This window comes from Lissotriton helveticus, chromosome 9 (assembly GCF_964261635.1).
Source record: "Lissotriton helveticus chromosome 9, aLisHel1.1, whole genome shotgun sequence".
In the NCBI taxonomy this organism is placed as follows: Eukaryota; Metazoa; Chordata; class Amphibia; order Caudata; family Salamandridae; genus Lissotriton; species Lissotriton helveticus.
Window position 1 is genome coordinate 1,044,934,950 of NC_136070.1, and position 16,116 is coordinate 1,044,951,065.

Genomic DNA, 16,116 nt, shown 5'->3' on the forward strand with positions numbered 1-16,116 from the left:
AGGAGATTAAAAACCTGGCTATTCCCGAAGTCCTAGAGTGTTATCAGTCTTGATCCCCCCCTCTGCCATGAGTCTGTTAGCGCCAGGATGCATGCTAGGTGATAGTGCGCTTTAGAAGAAGTCAAAAATAAAAAATTGTTCTATGATGTGACAGTATCTACCTAAAGCAAATATGGTCATGCCTGAACCATTGTAGGATATTGCTGGCGAGTTCTTTAAAACCCCAATGTAGAGATGTGCCAGACCAGTAGTTCAAATGCTTTAAACCGCTTCAAGTCCAATTTGGTGTTTCATCCTTTTATATCTTATTGAAGTTCTAAAATACGTGAAATGTATTTGATATTTGAGTAATAACACCTATTACTGAAATGCAAAAAGACAATTCTGTCGGTGCTCTATAATGATATGTTGGCTTGCACAGATAGCTCTTTACACCACCCCAAGTTCATACCACAGGAAGGAGCTACATAGATGTAGTGTTTTCTCCCAAAACTCTAGTGTCTTATTAGCCTCTGGTGGCTGCGCGACCTCGTAAATGCCCAGGTGGGAGGGAACGGGATAGATAATGGTGAAGCGAACAGATAAAAGCAAGAGGCAGCAGTAGAGGAAGGTGACGAAGATGGGAACATGGGATATTGAGAGAAATCCGAGCCTGATAGTTTTACTGCTTGGCGATTTACTGGGGCAGATAAGAGGTTGCCCATGGGAGGCAGGAGATTGCCCCTTTTATACCTTGACAGGATAATTTCACAGATTTCGATAATATGCATGTCTGTGCACAGCTGATGGGGAAGGAGCGGGGACAGAGAAAAACTTTGGTGCTGCTATTTTCCCAGGTGCCTGGGCATCTGTGATCATTGCAATATCAGGAGTAGAGAAATAGCCCTCTTCTTGGTGGTGAAGGCTTGACCCCCAGCATTTGACTTGCCAAGGGTGGGTGTATTCATCACTTGGAACCCACCCTGTGTTACCTAAGTACTTTTTCAGTGAGGCCTGTGTGCTGCAAGTATAGGAGGGTTTGCTCTCTCATTTGGAGCACATTTGCTGCAGGGCAAAGACCCACAGGGCAGAATCCTACCCATTTCACAAAATGATTTCTGGTGTAACTGAAAGAAAACCCATTTGCTAGACTTGGTCCTTGTGACTAGCAGACTGCTGGCCCAGTAAAAGGACAGTACTCTGTGGCACAACACATTGCATTACAGTGTGAAATACTTTACTCCTAATGTTCCTCACAATCTACTGATAATTGGGCATCATGATATTTTGTGTAACTTCTCTTCTATATTTTAAAATAAATCATTTTTATTATGTGGAGTAAAATATTATATAATGTTAAGTGGTTTCAAATCTGAAAGCAACATGTTACCTTTTACAGGAATATGAAATTGACAAGACCTTGGGGATCAAAGGACCAGAGGATGTTGCCAAGATGGGCATTGCAGAGTACAATAAGCAGTGCCGGGGAATTGTCATGCGATATTCCCAGGAGTGGGAGGTACAGTATATTTTATTTAGGCATATAGACTGCTTTAAGTTATCAGGAGTTATTGCACAAGTCAACGATGGTACTCCAATCTACGCACCCAAACGTGAACATTAGTAATGAGACAAACACATAGCTTATTTCTTATTCCATCAATAGCCTTTATTTCTACAAACTTTTTAAACACTGTGATTGATTGTTGATTTTATGTAGCCCGTTACTTTAATGTTTTGTTCTAGTGGTTTCTGAAGACTCCAGTCTGCAGTGCTTCAGTATATAAACATGACCCTAAAGTAACAATGTTGTTTTGCATTGAATCCGTAATCATTGAGCAGTGTCCATAGCCCTGCTACATTTACACACATGCCCTCTGTTTATTTTCTTATGACATTTGTGTAATACGACTTCAATCAATTTAGAGTGTGCAGGTATACCACTGCCTGTGCATTAGTCAGGTGTGTATGCGGGGGGCTCCTTTCCAACTAGGAAGGGTGGGCCTCTGTTCGCTATTCTTCACTTGCAGCCCTGCAATGCATGAAGATACTGAAAATTACATTTTCACTATGCCCTTTAGTTAAGATTCAAAACGTTCCTCAGCTGGAGACCCAAGATTCCAGTGGTAATGCATCTTAATTAACCTGAGGAATGGCCGAGTGATCAGATGTGCAGGTGCTGAATACAGTAGGGGTGGCACATAGCTTCTGCAGATATCTTGTGCCTATATCTCAGTAAGCCTTGTGCAGTGTATATAGGTCTTAAAACTTGAACCTTGCATCCAAGGGCGGAGAGTCAAGCGTTTTTAAATTTCCTATATCTGGTTGTCTTATTCAATTTCAGGCACATTCGGACTACTTGGTTTGAACCCTCTGTAGTCAGTTTCTTTGTGAGCTGGTAAAGACTATGGTGCATTGGTCTAGTTGTGTTAACCCCAGTCTCGCGCCAGTATCACTAAATGGTTTCTTTGGAGCAATACAAGTATTTTCGACAGTATGAAGAATTGCGGGCTGATGGCCTCTGATATCATGCTTCAACATGGATTCGCTACTCTTAACTGCTGTGCAAGCTCCTGAACTCAAAGCACCTCTTACTAATTCCACAAACATTTTCTTTCTAACACTGTGTATCAGACTGTAAGTGAATTTTACCTGCTATAATCCAGTACTGTGTCCTTTATGGGATGACGAGTCCTTGAACACAGCTAGCTGCAAACACTCTTTAGTGCATTGCTTAGCGCAGTGTATTGTCGCTAGCAGTGAGCTTTAGTCAGTGTGACTTTGTGTTATTCCACATTCATCACTAGGTTGCAGGACTCTCTACCCAAGTTACTAGAGCCTATTGCATCAGTTAATTGCAAGACTGTTGAAAGCCTCTAAAGTCATGGTGCTGACTGCATGAGCAAGGTGATGAAATGATCCAAAGTGGAAGGTCTGCAATGTAATTAAAGTTGTTTGCGATAATTTCCAGCACTCTATGAAGACACTCCAAACCTCCACCAATGCTGCTCTCTGAATCAGTATATAAAAAATTCCCATTCAAAGGGGACTCAAGGTGTGATCCCGATTAACACCCACCTAGCATTGAAGGAGGATGTTGGCACCTCCATCGCCTAAACAGCATGGTCCCTTTAGCTCTTCTTGATATGTGGGCTTCTCTTCCGATATTTCAGATAAAATAGGAACATGTGATGCTTAGTTGGTCTAGCCATAAATGTCCTATTCCATATTGGTAAAAGACACTCATTTCTGAATGTCAGTTGAAAACAAATGAACCTGACATTAAAGACAGGTATCCCTACCTCCCACCATGGGCACTGAGGTGGGGTAGAAGGCAGCTGTTAGAGTTCGAGGCTGGGTGAGTTATGTTCTATCCACTTTAGAGTTATCGTCCAGCAACTACGGCGAACCCATCAGTGCATTACGCGGGGTGCTCAGCAGCCTGGGATAGATCAAAACAAAAGCAATTCAACTGGTATCCTAACTTCTCTTCCCTGGGCCCTAATCCACATTTCTCCACCCAAAGATACAAGCCAAGAGCCCATCACATTCCAAGCCATGATGAAATGCCCCAGGGCAAGGACGACCTTGCAGGGAATTAGCCTGCTAGTGGTCAACTAGGAACAAAAAACCCAATGAGGGGAGATAGGTAACCCCTCCTTGTCAGATCTTCACATCCCCTCCCCCCCAGTCCTTATCATATGTTTAAGAGCAGCTCATAACTTTATAAAATTGTTTCATTTGGTAAGTGATCCCACTGTACAGTGTACCTAGAGATACTTCAGATGGGTTCCCAGAGTGGGTGTCAGAGTTGGCCTAATGGTGTGTGGGTGGGGTGAGCATAAGGTGCTTACTTTGGCAACTAGTCTGTTCACTCTATGGCTGTCTGGTGTCAGGCTGGCCCGTTTGCACGGCCTTGCTCCTCTTTGAGACTCTCATGAGCACAATAACTGCATTTGACAGCTAGTCTGTTCACTCCTGTGCTGTCTTTTGCTTGGAAGGCCTGATGTGGCCTTGGGCTGCTTCCCCTGGGCTGAAACTCCCAGGAATGAAATAATTGACATACTTCGCATCATAACTTCCTCATAACTTCAAATGATCATTGGTTGTACTGGTTGGCTGTAATATGAGGAAATCAGCCCAGTAGCATTCTCCTGTCTCGAGCACATAAGGCCTGACCTTTTGTCGAACATGGTCTCGGTAACTGCAATTAAAGACATGCTGAGTGGAATGAGGAGTGGGGTGAGGCAGTGGAACCGGCAGTGCTTTATGTGTCTGCTACATAGGGTGTTTAAAGAGACCACTTGTAAGGCAGACTTAAACGAAGAGCCCATCCTCCCGTCCTATGTTGGTTCTGGCGGGCCCACAATTCCTTATGTGTTTGTACCTATAGACACCCTCCAAATCTTCAGCTTGGTAATCAAGATTCTTCCAGCATCTTCAGATGTTTTTTGAGTGGCGACTGCTGATTCCAGGTCACCAAATGATGCCTCTGCTTGGGCACCAAATGATATCGTACCTATTTAGAACTGAAGGTCTATGTGCTTATCTCGGTTTGCCTTGAGTATATTCCTGAGGTGGGTTTGGTTGTCGGAGCTGGGTATCACCAGAGGGGCAGATTTAACAGAAACTGGGGCAGCCTTTAGTGGAGGCTGATATTAATGCTGCAGTTGGCTTGTTACTCATCACTGTGGGTGGTTCTGTGGAGTACAGGGCAGTAGGCCGGGTATACAGATTTTCACATTGGCGGATGCTGAACAGGTTCCCTTTACTAATAAAGGACCTCAACACTTCAATGTGAGGTAGTATAATCCTCTGTAGATTGGATGTTGGTGGAGGAGTCCAGCAAGAGTGACGCTACATTAGTAGCTTTCGGCTAGGCCTCTATAACCTTCTGAATTAGTAACCTAGATAGGTAGGTCTTTTGTCTGCTAAACCATCAGACTTCTTGCACCTACTTGAGGATTCTGCATCAACAATGAAGAGCCCACAATGTTACAGAAGTAATAAATGAGCCATTAGTATAAAAAAAAGTTGACCCCCATATTTCATACCAACAACGTTAAACCTGTGCTCCCTCCATCACATTTTGATGTCCATCAGCTACAATATTTCTAAGCTCAACCCTCATTGTACACTTTAGTATACTTGTGTGCAAATGTATTCATTCTGTTACCTCCGCATGCCTTGCAAATACTAAATATTGTTCTGCATTCCTCAGCATCGTTCTCCCCGAGGCCGAGGCGTGCGCTGTCCAGCTTTTCATTTATTAATGCAGCTCCCTAAATATTTGTCAGGTACTAATACTGATGAGAATCTGTGCATATAACAATCAAAAGAGTTAACCTAGCAGGATGGGAGGGGTGGGATGGTTAGGCGAATCTGACTCGTCTGGAGAAGTTACAGATGTCTCTTGAGTAAGCAAGTAAAGTTAGGGCACAACATGTTCTTTAATAGTAGCTGTTTCAGATATGTCTTGAAGATTATGAGTCAAAGTGGATATGTCTTGAAGATTATTATTCCAAGTCCAAGGGCAGGAAGTTCAAACGTTATAACAAAATATGCAGCAACGAATCCTGGTTTAGTTTTAATTACTGAGCCAAGCTCTGTATGTCTTGAATGTGCTTTTCCCACCATAAGCTTCTCTTTTGGGGGTTAGTTCTACATTTGGATGAGTTGAGTTATGCCTGTAAAGCGAAGAACTCTGTACAAACCATTGGTGTGGTTATGTAATGAGAAGCCTGTGGAAGGAGTGTGTGGTCTTGTGATTAGGTCACAAGTGAAATAAAATGCAATTTTAACTTTGCTGCTTCTGGCTAATGTCTGTTAACCTGCAGTCCTCAACCTTTCGAGTAATAAGAGCTAATTATGTCCATTGAACATCACCCTGAGCTACTAACATTATTAGTGTTGTTAATAGTGCCTACATCAGACAAGATTACGTTAATGGCCACCATATGCTAGAATAGCAGCTGAGATCACCTCAGTTCAGGTTGCCAACAGTAATCTAAAAAATGCTGCGTCAAATTGAAATGCCTGTACATGCATAATACAGAACAGCCATAGCTACAACGGCACTGTCATCATGGTAACAATATTATTATTCTCCAATGATGTATGTTTTATCAGTCAAATACCAGATTTAACTATGTTTTATAAATTCTAAAAATGCACACATTTTCTTCTTGGAAACACAATTTTGCTATATCTACATTAATTCAACCAAGCAAAAGCTTCTAATTTAGTAGAATGGGCTGCATACAGGAGAGCTACTTGCAAGTAGTTGGAGCGCTACCAGTAGCTGATGAGCTGCTCATTGCCTGCTGTGGACCGCTCAATGTCGCATGGAGCTTGATGTTTTGTGTCTCTCGTGTACATAGGAATGATCCAGGGACCATAGCAGAGATTGTTGAGAAGGCCCCACACATTATAAAACTCCTCATAGCAGAACACTGCAATTTTCTGTCCTGACAGCCGTATCAAAATTGAAATGCACAAAGCCTCCTGATTGGACAGCCAAATAGAGCACATCAAGGAGTTCACCTTCAGACAAGGAGTCTTTTGCTCCAGGACTGCTGCTACTTTAGAATTCTGCTGCTAGTGCTCTACCATTGAAAAAATATATTTGCTTGAGTTTGTCTTCTTGGTGTTTTCACCAAGATCTGAAAACTGAATATAGTTGTTTGAAATGTGCTAGATTTATGACAAATGCGTGTTTGTTTTGCATCTTGACAGGTCAGTGTTACCAGGCTCGGACGCTGGATCGATTTTAAGAATGATTATAAAACTCTGTATCCCTCATTCATGGAAACTGTTTGGTACGTAATCCCTTTCAGTCACTGATGGTCAGAAATGCGTAAGATGGAAGGGTTTTGCTTGTCAACTTGTTTAATTAAATTTAATGTAGACTTGCATGCGCTTTACTTCCGGGCCTCCAAAGGTCTGTGTAAAAGTAGTGAGATCGTAACACTGCGTCAAAACCTGAGCACGGTATAGCACTATATCTATTTGTCTATCTGTATCTGTCTGTCTCCTTTCTATCTTACTCATTCCATCAAGCGATTCAGTTTTCTTCCTTGTCTAGTGAGTCTCACGATACTCAGTCCTCCTCCTTCATTCCACCTCAATCCTGTTTTTCTTTCTCCTTGAGTGATTTACTGGGATTAGGCGCATAGATCACTGATGGACAATCCTCAGTTTCATCCCAGAAAATGCACCACATTAGTATGTATTGTACAGCAAAAAAACTGTCAATGTATCAAATCTGTTAAAGGCTCGTCTCTGTGAACCGTCCGGTAATGGGCCAGTAGTAAGTGGTGAGCGATCATTACAAGTAGAAGGAATATTAAGGCCGTGCTGTGGAACCTTAGGTCTAGGGACAGGGCTTTATTTTTGATGGCCTTCTTGTCTATCTTAGTCTGTATCTGCTGACTTGATAGGACCTTTTTTATTTTTATTTCAGTTCTAAGTGGTAGCACATCTTTTTTTTTTTGTCTCAGTTTCTCCCCATCTGCTTATTCTTTCTGCCACCTCCCTCTTCTGCTTTCAACAACCCTGCTCATCTGTTGCTCCTTGTTTTATTCATTTTTTTCCTAAGGTTGCCTAATGTTCTTCTATGGACCCTGACTCTTGTCTGTTTCTCTTCCTGCTCCTAATCATCCTTTCTCGCCAGTAGCACTCCAGTGCCTGACATAGCCCAGCCCCTCCACGTCCTGCTCTCTTTTTGTAACTTTTTTTTGACCAAGATAGTTACATTCGTCATGCTCCCCGGCGGCCGTTTCGGCATTCTTAATTTACCATTCCAACATGCCTTTTGTCCATTTTAGAATGGTAAAATATAAAATTACCATTGCAAACAGGCATTCGCAAAGCTAATAGGTTGGTACTCACGTTTTAAAGGTAAGACCTATTGGCTTTGCCAATACTTGTTTTACAACATGCATCTCGTGCCTTTATTTTATTTTAATGTGTTATTTAGTGTCATCTTATCTATTGCCACTTTCTAAGGATAAACTCTCTTATATTGTTTATTCACTAGAATATTGTCTTTGCAGCAAGGAGGGTTGGAGTCCTACCACCCCTGGCTGGGCACAAGCCGAGGGTACACACGGGCAGACGGTGTCTACTCACTCTTTTCACAGGGTGGACGCCGTCAACCCTGCCAAGCGGTGGAGCCCCACAGAAATATGTAAACTTGCCCTAGCGTGGTTTTCAGACACTGGTACACATTCAGCAGCGCCTGCATGTTGTCTGTTTTCAGTCCGAGCAGCAACGTGCAGGCAAGAAGGGTCTTTTCAGATTCCAGCTGGGCCCAAAACAAAAGGCCGAAGTTAAGGGGCCTTCAGGTCTCCTTTATTGGAGTATATTGTCTGGGAGTTATATGAAGGCTCACACATACATGCAAATACAATGGAGAAGAAATAAATGCACATAGCTTTTAAATACTTGAGGCATGCTTTTGACTTTGTTTAGTCCCTCTTTATAAGAGATATACATTCACTGTAAGAATGTCAGATGTGTTGGTCTTTCCAAGCATTTTACACAAATAAAATTTAAATAACACTATTTTGTTTTATTTCTTTTAGCGCTATAGTTCTACTCATCCTATTGCAGGGTGTCAGAGCACTTTACATTACATGTACACATTACACATTCGCAGTAAATCATATGTGTATGAATTAATGTGCAGGATGTGTTACATAAGGTAGTGAGGGTTACAAGGTGTAGGAGCCGCATGTCCTTCATAGGTCACTGAGTTATATTAGAAGGATTACAATTTATGAACTGGAAATAACTAAAGGATCTCTGTGTTAAATGCAGTAACCCACTTAACCATTTACATAAAATAATATAACTGTCATTTTCATGTTAGGTAATGTGCTTTGCATGCGAGACGTTAACCCTCTATGCTACTATGATTCAAAACTGTGATTAGACAAAACACAGATATCTCAGTGCTGCTAAGCCACACCAGGGTTGGCCTGCAGAGACTCCTTGACCGATTGTCCCTTTACACCACCGAAAACAAACTGGAATTGAACCTAACAAAGACAAGGGCAGTCACCTTCGGGTCAAGGAAATACCGAGGCGGCGGTTGGCTGTACAAAGGCCAAAGTGTTGATAAAGCCATCTCATATAAGTACCTGGGGTCCACAGGGATTGAATAGGCTCATTCTCTAAACATAGAGATGAGGTAGAAGCCAAAGCTTTGACAATCCAGGTGGCTTTTAAGACCATTGTCAGGCAACTGTCTGGGCCAAGCCTGACCCCACTCATAACCGTTATGAAGGCAAAAATCATCAATTTCCTTACTTACAGCCAGGGGATCATGCAAGGGAAGGACAACACCCTCGTGAATAAAATAACACGAATATTCAAACAAGTGTTGAGCCTTCCGAAATCTTCATCTCCTGCTCAAATAAGTCTCGAGTTTGGCCTTCAAGACCATCAAGCAGTAGGGGTCGGAGCATTCATCAGGCTGTGTAACAAGTTGCGTACCTCCAGAGAAGGGAGCCTGGAGGCACTTTTGTGGCAGGAAATCTCAGCTGGACAACTTGGTAGATCATATTGGCGTTCTCTACAAGACTCCCTAAAACTCCTGGACTCAGAAGAAATCTGGAGCTCGAACCCACTGCAGCAAGCACTCAAAATCCACATCAAAAGGAACGTCCGTCTTTGGTCCTTTCATTCAGACAGAGCCCAATTGGCCCAACGTAAGCACGCCTGGACAATTGTATCACGGTTTAAGCCAGTGATCATGGCCCCACATCTGTCATGTACTTACTCTGTGCTGTGGAAAAAAAGATTCATGGCACTCAGAATGGGCGAATGGCCATTCTTGTACCACTTGCCGAGCTGGCAACGCGTAAACACCAACGTAATGTGCAGGGGGTGCGGGAGTAGCAAGGAAACAATTGAGCATGTGGCATGTCTCTGTCCTATATTACTTGACGACCGAAAAATCTTGTTAAAGAGCGAATGGAATAAACTGGGCTTTCGCACGTGCCGACAAGCCATCATTGCTTCAATGAATCCGGACAATTCACTGCTCAATATGCGGTTCACCAAGTTTATGACGAGCAGCAAGAATATTTATAATCCGAGACAGCCAGCAAGCAAACAATAGTCAACCATAAAAGGGAGGATTAAGCCCCCTGCTCCACTAAACAGCAGTTGACCATGGCCTTTTTTCACACGGACCATTTCATGCCCCCCAGTGCGCCCCAGGAACATTTAAACCATCATACGCAGGGACTTCACCATATTAATGGACCCGCGCAACCATTGATATTAATCACTTATTCTCAGCGACTAGGGTCTCGCTCTGTGGCCTTAGCAGATGTTAAATCAGAAGGGCCAACCATGGCCCCCAACTGTTTTCTAATTGTTCGTTATGAAGTTGCATTGTCCAGATGAAGTTAATATTTTACTAACAAAATGGCTAGGTCTTTTTTAATTATTTATGGATGAATCTTACTAATTAACCCACTGTGATCATATGACCGGACTAAATGGACGCTCCTAAGAAGATTCTCAGATAAAAAAAAAAAAAAACTAAATAAATGTTTTAAGCTAAGACACAGCACCGAGATAAAATGCGTGTCTCTTGCACTATGTGTAAATATTTTAGCAATATCGATACACGTTTTTATTATCATTGATAAATGTTTACCATAGTAATGATTTTTATTAATCGAACAATAAAGTTCTATATATATATATACTTCAACCCTCTATGCTACTTTGATTCAAAACTGGGATTAGACAAAACACAGATATCTCCAACAAATACATTAACCTCCACAGTTCTCTTACCATTATGAATATTCCTGGAGATTTAGTTGGCAGACAGAGATCTCTGCAGCAGGTGTGTAAACCCCATAAGATATTTTAAATTGCATGCTTGTAGCCAATTAAACAGAACAGTTTTACGGCCACGTTTCTCCTTGTTGCCAATTTCCTTGTGACTGGTATAAAAAAACAAATGTATAAGTTCAGGCCCAGATTTTACATCTAGTTTGCGTCACTTTTTTGGCACAACCCCTACACAAAATCTAATTTGTTAAATGTAATGCACTCATATGTACCCATGATAAACATATGTGTGAGTGTGAGGTCTTAAGATGTTACGTCACTTCTTGTGATGCCACTTACTGTGATGCTACATGCTATGTCACGCGCTGTGATGTCACTTGCATACTGCCTAAATTGATTAATCTCCCCACATCTTTTTTTAGGACTTGTGCCCTGCCCTCTGTTAAAAAAAAAAACAAGCATTTGCATTGCAACAGGTCTCGCATTTATGTGAGCTTGAGCTCTTGGCATTGTAAATGACAATGCCTTTTATCTATGTTTTGTTTTTTGAAACATAAATAAAACGCATTGTCATTTACAATGCCAATAGCTTAAACTCGCGTAAATGCGAGACCTGTTGCATTGCAAATGCTTGTATTAGAATCACTGTTATAGCATTAAACGGAGCAGAATACTTAGTAAATATTCACATTTGATGACGCGCATATGTCTTAGGAATAAGCAGCTTGGTGGTACCACGTGAGACGGAGGCTTCACACTTTATGGTTTAAATAAAGTTTTACGAAATTAGTACCTCAGAGATGAGATCTAAATCTATGAAAAAAGCTTCTTATTTAAGGTCCCGAACGTTCCAAAAGAGAAACTGTGCAGTGGAAAGATTGTAATGTGCCTGAGCCTAACATTTTTCGTTCACACTGCACATGCCTGAGTGGAGCGCCCACACAAAAAAAAAAACGCCAGAGAAACGCTTGGTACATCTCAAGTTGATACTTGCATTTTACAAATGATGCTTTGTTATCCCGGAAGTAACCACAGTGGAATATTCCCTCTCGTAGCCATTTCACAATCCCGTAGCTCGTCTGTTTAGTAATATTGCAGACCCTTCTTCACTTGGGACACTGCTGATTTTGTGGCACGGGAAGTGTGCATCGAGAGTCTACTGCAGGTGTTGAACGTCGTGCCGCGTTTTATCTCTAAAACAAATAGAGGCGTGCCTTGCTGTTCTCCATCACGATTTTACATGGACTTTTTGTAGAGCTCCGCGTTGCTTAAACCAGCTGCTTTTAAGTGCTTGAGTAGGACCGTGAGACATAGAGCGCTACCTGCACATGAACAGGTGCGGACCGCACGCAATTTAATTAAATAAAGCAGCGCAGCTGCTAAAGTGAAATCGGACCAGCTGGAATAAGGAAAGACTTTTAACCCCTTCCAGCTGAGCTCGTCATGCAGTACAGTGCTCCTGTGCTCATGACGAGCTGAGCTCGTCATGACCACACCCGTTTTTATTGCTGTCCAGCACAGCAGGGGAATCGCCCTAGCAACGATGCGGTTAAAGAAAATAGTAATCACCCACTAAATAATGGAGACTGTGTAATGAGCCAAGTAAAAGGTCCAGTCGTTATGGGTGGTAACCAATAGAGACAAGGCGGTACCAAGGCAGGACTAACAAGCCTATGTACGAATTGGAAGCCAGCATTTCTGAAGGACAATGACACAAGCCAATCACACATATGGGCGGGGCTTCCACAGCATACTCTAATACAGCATGCCTCACATTCGCATATCGAGCAGCGCACGCCCTGCAGAGTTGTTCCAGAAGTGGGTAGAGTCCCTCCACATGTGGCGGGCTTGATCACACAAGTACATAGAACATACATTCAAAGAAAGGAATACAAAACTGAAAGTGGTGTGTGGGTGTGGGAACATGGTTTGTGAACATCAATTTACTGTGAATTTGGGTGGGCTAGAGGTAGAACAGTGCAAAGGGTTATACCGAATATTAAGGCAAATGAGGGCTTGACTACTTTAGTGGTAGCTCACTACTTTTGCTGTAAGCATATAGCGTCCTAAGTCTGTCTGCGTATTGTGCATCTCACACACGTCAACAGCATTCTTGTGATACAAGGATGCTGATTGTATCGTTCCAAATAGTCACGCGAAAGCAGGGGCGTAGGAGACACTAAAATTCTGGGGGGGACAGGGACAACCTTGTGGACTTCCCAGTGACCCTATACAAATCACCGCCCGTTAAACAAATACAATCGCATACTTTCGAAGTGAAATTTCGAGAAAAGCAGGCATGTTGTCACAGTTTGCATGTATGCTTCTTTGTTATTTCATATAGTAATCAGACCAAATGTTAAAAAAACATGTATATCATCTTCATGCACCAAGCAAACAAAGGTCGCGGACTTAGGGTGTGGACATCGTGTTTGCAAGTGCATTATGGTTTAAAAAATACCTGCTGCTGCATTCCTGGTCTCCAGAAATTTTCAGGCAACAATAAAAATGTGAAGATAACTTTGGTGATTAATAACCTTTATTGAGAGAGATCGGAGGTTTGTCTAGTGGAAGTTTTGACTCTTGGTAAGGTAGCCAAAGTGGTGTAATATGCCTGCAGCAAAGAACGTGTACCACGCAGATCACAACATGCATATCATGTAAATAGGTTAGTGAGTTACTGCTTTTGTCTGAAAGATTCTTTTGGTATTTGCAGTTTACAAGTTAAAATCCTAACATAGAACAGTGAGCTATTAACCATCATCAAAGAGCTGCATGAAAACTTCAAGGTATAGATTAGAACGTTATGATTTTTCCCCAGTCTTTCCTTATCCTAATGTTGGAAAATGGGTTAATTAGGATAGAAATCAATTCTGATTATTAAAGAGAACCCCACAACCATAGTGTTATGTTTTACATTCTGAGTTTGTGCTTCTTTAGTGGTGCAAAGCCATCCTCTGCCCTGGGCACTCCCCAACGTTTTGCTGACTGGTACTGGTGGTACCTGACCCTGGCCTCTACAGGGCCAGTGCTATTCCTAAAGAGACACCTAAAGATACTGTGAAAACACCTACATACACTAGCGTGCACTATGGGTTAGGGTACCCCTATGGTTGGCATGACCTCTCCTATAAGGCCCTAGTACATAATAGGGCAGGGGGATTAGAACTACCTTTAAGTCCCTAGAATATAATAGGGCATGGCAGTTTTGAGGCCAGCAGCCCTTTCTGTGTTTGCATGTGTGCACTGTGTAGTATTCTTTGGAAGAAAGGAGGATATGTAGCATCTTGGTTATTATGTTTTACATGTCTTCCACTGCTTCACCAGTGGAACACTCTTAAGATGATGTCACTCTCCTCTCTAGTTCTTCCTACTAGCTTATACATCCGATTATACTTTCTTCTATTTTGTTTTCTTTGGAAGAAAGGAGGATATGTAGTATCTTGGTTATTATGCTTTACATGTCTTCCACTGCTTCACCAGTGGAACACTCTTAAGATGATGTCACTTAGAATGTTGGTGTATGAATCACACAGTTGGAGAAGGGCTGAGCGCCTTGCTGGCTGCTCCTGGTGGGGCTGAATACTGGTGTACTTCTGATCTCCCTCTTAACTTCAATAAATCCTCATGAAACTCATCTATCTGCGTGGAGTCAGTTACTACACACTGCTGAAGCCTGAGGTCAGTTTAAAAGTAGCCCTGTGTTGTAGGACTGCTTTTAAAATGCTAATTGTGCCCAAACTTGACTTTTGGGTTTGGGGAACTTGCAAATTGATCAACTACAATGCTGGGGCAAAATTAAGTTAAGTGGAAGAATATTTTCCACTTAACTATGGCTGTATCATATTTGCCACATAATACATCATCTGCTGCATAATCTAACAATATCACCCAAAACAGTTTTGTTGCTCAAACGGATCAAAAATTACTAAGAGAAATGTGACTTATGTTGCTATGAAGTGTAGGGCCCATTGCAAAGGTTGACTGGTCACCTTTCCCACTGCTGCATTTGTATGTTATACAGTTACTAATGAGGCAAAAGCTTTGCAGAGGCTGTTAGTATGTATAAATATGTCAAAATAATAAAGTATCATAAAATGCACTGCATTACGCTGAAGCCTTTTTATTGTTGCATAATTTATCAACACTGCAACCTCTTTTTGGCCTCCATTGCTGCTTAACTCCAGTGGCCCGAAAGCAGGCTGCACATGTTAAAAGTGTTTGTGCATGAAGCAGAGACCATGAAGTTTGCAAACTTAGGGGCTGACTACGATGGCAGGCGGACTTCAGTCCGTCCGCCATCGAATCGGGGAATGGGACAGCTGGCCTTCAAGGTGGCGGCCTCACGATAGGCATTACAATGCGACCGCCACTATGGCATTCGCAAGTGCCTATCTTTTACATTGCAGCAGGTACTGCTGGCTGCATCATCTGCCGCAATGTAAACAAGCATTTACAATGCAATGGTCTCTGCATTCTTAAAGTTAGAGCTATTGGCATTGCTCATGACATTATTTTTATTTATGTTTTTGTTTTTAAAACATAAATAAATGGCATTGTCATTTACAATGCCAAGAGCTTAATCGCTCGCAAATGCGAGACCTATTGCATTTGCACCCACACAGAACCACACACAAAGCCACCCACACACATACAGAGCCACCTACACCGAGTCATTCACATAGAGCCACACACACAGAGCCACCCACACCGAGCCACCCACACACACACAGAGCCACCCACACACAGAGCCACCCACACACACACAGAGCCACCCACACATAGAGCCACCTACAAAAAAAGCTACCCACACAGAGCCACACACACAGACAGACAGAGCCACACACACAGACAGACAGAGGCACAGACAGACAGAGCCACACACACACAGCCACACACACACAGAGCCACACACACACACAGAGCCACACACACACAGAGCCACACACACACACAGAGCCACACACACACACAGAGCCACACACACACAGAGCCACACACACACAGAGCCACACACACAGAGCCATACACACAGGGGACAGAGGCCAGAAAAAACGCTCACAACGAGGGAACAGGGGGCAGGAGAGCAAGCACAACCAGGGGGCAGGAGAGAAAGCACAACCAGGGGGCAGGAGAGAAAGCACAGCCAGGGGGCAGGAGAGCAAGCCCAATGAACGAGGGGGCAGGAGAGCAAGCACAACGAACGAGGGGGCAGGAGAGCCAGCACAACCAATGAGGGGGCAGGAGAGCAAGCACAAAGAACAAGGAGGCAAGAAAAAACAATGACAAGCAAGGAACAGAAGCAAGAAAAAACGATGACAA

At 42.7% G+C, this 16,116-nt stretch overlaps 1 protein-coding gene across 1 annotated transcript in view; it reads left to right on the top strand.

Moving 5' to 3' along the window:
• The window catches only part of IARS1 (isoleucyl-tRNA synthetase 1), a 548,404-nt gene that overhangs the window by 37,567 nt on the left and 494,721 nt on the right, over window positions 1–16,116 (top strand). The window contains exons 4-5 of the mRNA XM_078661397.1: window positions 1,379–1,498; window positions 6,715–6,797. Of these exons, the coding sequence (XP_078517523.1) occupies window positions 1,379–1,498; window positions 6,715–6,797 (203 nt within the window). The remainder of the gene's footprint in view (window positions 1–1,378; window positions 1,499–6,714; window positions 6,798–16,116) is intronic.